Source organism: Rutidosis leptorrhynchoides, chromosome 1 (genome assembly GCF_046630445.1).
Source record: "Rutidosis leptorrhynchoides isolate AG116_Rl617_1_P2 chromosome 1, CSIRO_AGI_Rlap_v1, whole genome shotgun sequence".
In the NCBI taxonomy this organism is placed as follows: domain Eukaryota; kingdom Viridiplantae; phylum Streptophyta; class Magnoliopsida; order Asterales; family Asteraceae; genus Rutidosis; species Rutidosis leptorrhynchoides.
Window position 1 is genome coordinate 653061059 of NC_092333.1, and position 6989 is coordinate 653068047.

The window sequence follows — 6989 nt, forward strand, 5'->3', positions numbered from 1 at the left end:
AGAACCGTCATAGGATAGTGATAATCGTTTCCATAACCAACTCCCCCGAATCACGGATATAATTATGGAAAAGATATTTGCTTGTTAGCTAAGCAACCGCCGTAAAGGGACCAGATACGGATCCGCATGCCGCATGACGCATGAGAGCACCCCGCATACGCACCATAGCGCATGCCCGTGTGTATGTTACATGCGCATGCGGGCTGCGGTATCATTAAGTCCCCCCAGTTTGATGTTATATGACGCAAGTCATATGATATCAAACTATTAAGCGAAAAAGAGAAAACAAAAGGACGGCGAGCATTTAATGTCCTCGCGTGCGCCTCGATGCCATTAAATGCCTGTCACAATCGCAGAAGCCCATTCGGCTGACAAGACATAAAGCTTCCCAAATACGCTCTCGCCTCCAAATCCTATCAATTCCGATCAACTCCGTCATATTCCGATCGTCATTTAAAGGTCAGTCGTTCTCCATTCATCTAAAAATGACCAAAACTAATGAAACTTTCGTAGAGAATGTAGAGTCCAACATAGGCCAGAAAAACATCGACCACTTAGTTAAGCAATACCCCCCTCTAGCGGGTTACAATCCGGTACCACCACTGCCTAGCCAGCGAGCCCATCAGCCACCAGAGAATAAGGTGGCGATCTACGAACATGCTTTTAAGCATGGTAATTTTAGGGTTCCACCCTCCGACTTCTTTTTAGGCGTACTAGATCATTTCAAAGTAGGGCTAGGGCAATTGCACCCGTATGCTATAGGCAAAATCGTTCTATTCGAGATGTGGTGTGTTGCACTCAACACAGTACCATTGGTGAAGGTTTTTTGCCACCTATTCCGCTTAGCCAACCACCATAAATCTTGGTTCACAATCTTCGCACGCCAAAATTTCACAAAAACCCTGAAATCGAATGCGGGAAGTTGGAAAGAAACTTTTTTCTTCGTCGACCAGACCGTAGTAGGCACTGGCTTCCCGCAGACGCTCATTTGGTGCGAGAAGGTAGAAAAAGATGTGAACAAGATGCCAGCGTTGGATGACGAGGAGAAAAAGTTGTTGAAGCAGTGCGTCAACGCACAACTGGTGCACCGTTCGTATGGTAATGTTATGCTGCGGTTGGGGAAGATCTCCGCGTATTGGCCTTGGGAGGATGTGCGGCCGGCCATAGTTGGCCCCGATGGAAAGGGTAGGAATAGCATAAACGCGTACTTACACAAATTTTTGTATATTTTCTAACGCAGGCGTTTATTGTTTGCAGAGATGAGGATGAAGAAGGTGCTTACCGCGGAGGAGATTGCTGGGATCTCTTTCCGCAAGCAGGATGTGGACAAACAGCTAGAGCAGGCAGCTGCTAGCGAACATGTGGAGGAAACGCCGGCGGAGTCAGGCAATAAACGCAAGGCGGCTAGGACGTCCGAGGCTCAGAAGAAGAAGAAGATGACTCCTAAGCAGCTGGAGGACATGCGCAACGACAATTTTGTTGCCATCGAGCCGCGGTCCGCAGACCTACCTCCCCCCATTAATGGTGAGCGTTTATTTTTTCGCATGTATACCGCGTAGAAAAATCTGCGTACTAATCTGAGTATTTTGCAGAGCATGTGGAGGAGACGCAGCCAACAACACCGCGGGTCAACCCCGAGCTGGAGGCCACTGCCACATCCAAAGACAAGGCGATACCCGTCGAGTCTGACTCTACATTACCTCCTCCGCAAGGCAGCTTCCGTGTTGCCAACCTCCGCCAACTTTGCCAGTCCTCCGCAGAAAATGCTGCGGAGCAATCTGCATTCTTGCAGCAAATCTTCCCAGCAGAGTTCCGCGAGCAATTGGCCGCGCTGCCGTTCAACCAGGCGCTCAACGCCTTTGTCCAGAACGGGCTGGTATTCTTTGGGATGTTTGCGGATCAAGCCCGTCGATCCTCCAGCCTATACGATGTTGCACTGCGCAAAGAGGTGGAGTTGGGTTTGCTGCAGGCGGGTGTAGATCAGGTCAAGAAGGACAGGGACGCTGCTGAGGAGGCCCGCAAAGCTGTTGAATTGACTGCGGCTGAAACCAAGACCCTCTTGATTCAAGAAAGAAAAAAGAATCAAGAGCTTGTGGGTGCGGTTGATCAGGCAAAGGGGGGAACTGAGCGAGTGAGGCTGGAGTTGGAAAAGGTGACGAGGGAGAGGGACGATGCGGTTACCAACCGCGAGCTGGCCGAGGCAGATATGACAAAGCTACGCACCGCACTCCCCGCAATTGCGCAGAAAGTGATGGACTCCGAGCCCGTGTCCGACCGGTTTAATGCCTATGTCGATGCGGTCAAGGACCATGAGGTGAACAAGGCTGTGCGGGAAGTGATCCAGGCATGCGGCCTAACTCCACCGTTCCCCGACATTGTCCAAAAGAAATTAAAGGAGGGAACGGCCGCGGCGCTGCTGGAGGCGGAAGAGGCAATCAAGTCCATCCCTATCCCTTTGATCAATGCGTTTGCGGCTGACCCGACGATGCCGCTTGATGGGTTTTTGAAGGAGGATTACTAGGGTAGTTTGTGCCGTAAGCTCTAATCTTAGGCAGGTAATTGTAAATGTATTTTGGAGCCCTAAGTCCCATGTTGGGCAGGCATGTGAAACAATTACTTATGTAATAATTTATTTGGATGTGTATATATGTTTGTCTGTTATGCATGCGTGATGTCCTTGTTTATATATCGCGAATCAAAACAAATTATGAACCGCATGCGCATGCGCATAGTTAACCACAACTTATGCGTATACGGATGGTACTGCGTAAAATAAACCAATATTTTAACTTACCTTTAATAATTTAGACTCAAAAGCTACTGCGCTATTGCTTTGTCATGTACTAGAGGTGCACTATTAGTTGTATGGTAAGCAAACGCAACTAAAAACAAACCAATGTTTTTATGCTTAGGAGTTCCTCAAGCAAACCAATGCGAGAGCGATTACGCACAAGCAAACCAATGCTTGTATTTTTTTTAAGTCGACTTTGCAGCCATCTAGTCTGCGTGGCGCTTGGCTAGGGGAAAACCAATTCCCTTCGCCTGCCGTTATTGTCTAGCCTTGTAACCAAACAGGCTTCTGCCGCACGGGGGCTAGAGGACACCCCTTAAGTAGGCAGGAACCGCATACAAAAAATATAAATGGACAACAAAAGTATGCGCATGTAATTATTTTTATTTGGCATTAATTATGATTACAACTGCGACATATCCGAAAGGATGAAAAATACAAAAAATAATGTGCTAAACAAATTGGAGTGATCAAGTCCATCTAGCTACATGTAACATTTTTTCAATAACGTCGCATGCCAAGTGCGTTTCACAGGTTTGCCATCTAATGTCTCTAGATGGTATGCCCCGGTGTTGCTTGCTTTTGCTACCCTGTATGGGCCCTCCCAACGAGGTCCCAGTTTCCCAGTATCTTCCGCATGACTTGCATCGTTCTGGCGCCAAACCAAATCACCGCACTTATAAGTGCGTGAACGCACACGCTGATTGTAATACTTTACGATTTTCTGCTTGTTATTTGCTTCGTTAACAGCCGCAGAGAGTCTGCGTTCTTCAAGCAGATTAAGATTTTCCCGCAGAGCTTCAGAGTTATTTTGCTCATCAAAGTTTTGTATGCGTAACGTTGGTACCCCAATCTCTGCGGGTACAACAGCTTCTGACCCATAAACCAAACTAAACGGAGTCTCACCAGTGCTTGCTTTGGGTGTGGTTCTATGCGCCCATAAAACCTTTGGAAGCTCATCCACCCAACCAATGCGGTCATGACCCAACCTTGCCTTGATTCCAGCAACTATATCTCGGTTGGTAACTTCGCACTGGCCATTCGCCTGCGGATGCGCAACTGAAGTAAAAGTTTGCTTAATATTAAGCTCCGCACACCAACTGCGAAAAGGATCGCCGGCAAATTGTGTACCGTTATCACTAACAATTTCATTGGGTATGCCGAATCGACAGACAATGTCTTCCCATACAAAATTCCGCACTCTTTTCCCTGAAATTGTTGCCAGCGGTTTCGCTTCAACCCACTTCGTGAAGTAATCGATTGCAACAATTAAGAATTTGACATTTCCTGCGTGTGCAGAGTATGCGTAAGATAATGACGTAAGTAGCATATTTAGCAAATGAATGGCAATATTACCTTGGCCTTTGGGGAATGGTCCGACTATGTCGATCGCCCATTTGCAGAATGGCCATGGTGAGGAGACCGGTATCATTGGATGCGCAGGTGCTCTACTGATAGGTGCATGTATTTGGCATGATTCGCATTGCTTGACAATACGCGCCGTGTCTGCGTACATAGTAGGCCAATAATAACCTAACCGCATGATTTTTGACACAATGGACCTGTGTCCCGAATGAAGGGCGCATGCACCCTCATGCACCTCGCGTATAACTTCCTCTGCCTCTTTCGGACCTATGCACCTTAAATGCGATCCCAAATAGTTTTTTCGATACAAGACGTCACCCTCAAGGGCATAAAGCGGTGCCTTTGTGCGGACTTTCTTCGCATCAGAGGAGTCCGCGGGTGAAGTGCCGTCCCGTAAAAAAGCGATGATGGGCGTCATCCACGTTGGGCTTGATTCCTCAACCGGTGCCACTAGAGGCATCATGACAATAGATTTTGCGTTGAGTTCCTCTATTAGAATTTTCTTACCCATATGATCAAAAGCCAAGGCAGCTAGTTTGCTTAGCGCATCCGCCTTCTTATTTTGCCCCCGCATTACGTGCGAGATTTGAAAAGCCTCGAACTGGTCAGCGAGATTATGAACAAGCGATAAATATTGCTGCATAGCAATGTCGTGCGCTTCGAAGTCTCCGCAGACTTGATTGCATACTAGCTTTGAATCCACGTAAGCGTGCAAGATTTTAACATTTAACTTATGCGCGATGCGCATACCTGCTAGCAGAGCCTCATACTCTGCTTCATTGTTTGTGACAGCAAAATTAAACCGCAGTGCGTACGTATGTTCCTCACCGCCTGGACCTGTCAAAATTACACCTGCGCCTGCGCCAGATGCGCTACACGCACCATCGGTGTATAATTCCCATGGTGATAGAACAGGTGCGGGCGGATCTTGATGTTCTGCTGACGCTTCGACATCCGCAGGTATTTCTGCTAGGTACTCAGCAAGTATTTGACCCTTAACCGCACTGCGAGAAGAAAAGTTTATTTCATGTTCTCCCAATTCGACTGCCCACTTGGCCATTCGGCCAGAAATCTCGGGCTTGTACAGTACCTGAATGAAATAAAATGATTGCGTTAGTCAATGCGGTAACCCCGGTCATTGCCGCAAAGTAATCATGTACCAACCTGTTTGATTGGCTGATCAGTTAGAACCACAATCGGATGTGCTTGAAAGTATCGGCGCAAACGCCGCGCTGTATGGACAAGCGCATATACTAGCTTCTCTATTGGCGAGTAGTTTACTTCGCTTGATGTCAGCGTCTTGCTTACGAAGTAGACCGGCATTTGCGTCTGAGAAAACCTCAGCGTTAAAGTTCTGCGAAATAAATAATGCAAGTAAATTGATAGGTTACCTTTTCGCGGTCTGCGATGAGAACTGAACTGATTGCTTCCTTTGATGCCGCAAGGTACAGCATTAACGTCTCCCCAGGGACTGGCGCAGTAAGTGTTGGTAACTCTGCAAGCACCTTTTTCATCTCCTGAAAGGCTGATTCTGCTTCCTGAGTCCAGACAAAATCCTTTTTCTTCAAACAGTTTTTCAAAGTGTTAAAGAATGGTAGCTGACGCTCTGCGGCTTTTGACAAAAACCGCGTGATTGCTGCGAGCTTCCCAGTGAGACTCTGCACATCTTTCTTTGTTTTCGGAGATGGTAAATTATCAATACCTTCAATCTTTTTGGGATTAGCCTTGATACCCCGCGCTGTCACCACATGGCCTAGAAACTTGCCTTCCTCCTCTCCAAAGCTACATTTAAGCGGATTAAGCTTCATGTTGATCCTTCGCAGAGACGCAAACGTTTCTAGGATGTCTGCGAGCATGTCTTCTTCGGTGTTGCTTTTGATTACCAAGTCATCGACATACGCTTCAAGATTTCTGCCAATTTGAGGCTTGAATGCTGCGTCAATTACACGCTGATAGGTCGCGCCCGCGTTCTTCAAGCCGAAAGGCATCTTTGTGTAACAATAAATACCCTGCGGCGTATGAAAAGCAGTCTTGTCTTCGTCTTCCGCAGCCATTAGAATTTGGTGATAACCTTTGTATGCGTCCAGAAAGCACTTATATCTGAATCCAGACAAAGATTCAACCTTCCAGTCTATCTCCGGGAGAGGGTAATTGTCTTTAGGACATGCTTTGTTAATGTCTTTAAAATCAACGCACATTCGCCAGTTACCATCAGCCTTTTTCACCAACACCGGATTGGCAACCCATGTTTGATAACGCACTTCGCGTAGAATGTTTGCTTTGACAAGGTTGTCTACTTCTGCGCATAGCCAATCACTGCGGTCTAAAGCCATATGCCGCTTCTTTTGTCTAACAGGTGTGAGCGATGGATTAACATTCAATTTATGTTCCGCAATGTCCCGCGGGACACCTGTCATATCTGATTCGCGCCATGCGAAAACATCTGCGTTTGCGGACAATATACCATGTAACTTAGCCTTGGTTTCAGCTGATAAACCTGCGCCGATTTTTATACGCTTATCTGGATGCAAGCGATTAGCAATGACCGCACTACTTGCAATCTGCTCCCCGACGCTAGGGATGTTAATTTGCACAACTGACGCACATATCTCAATCGTTTGATGTGACGCCATTGTGGCAACTCCTCCCTTAGTAGGAAACTTAATCAAACCGCGCACTACCGAAGGTATGATGTTAAAACGCCGTATGAAATTTCTTCCCAGTAGCGCATTATATCGCGAAGTCGAGCGAACCACATAAAAGTCAACTAATTCGTTCCTTATTAACTGCGGATTCTTGTCATCTTCGAGCTCTATTAATAACTCTATCCGTC

At 46.9% G+C, this 6989-nt stretch overlaps 1 protein-coding gene across 1 annotated transcript; it reads left to right on the top strand.

Annotated features, from left to right (window-relative positions):
- The first annotated feature begins 935 nt into the window (after positions 1-935).
- Positions 936-6695, top strand: LOC139849939 (uncharacterized). The gene is made up of 4 exons (XM_071839552.1): positions 936-1185; positions 1258-1524; positions 1593-2248; positions 6645-6695. Exons 1-4 carry the CDS (start codon positions 1023-1025, stop codon positions 6693-6695), a joined length of 1137 nt encoding a protein of 378 aa, XP_071695653.1. The 5' UTR covers positions 936-1022.
- Positions 6696-6989: the final 294 nt, after the last annotated feature.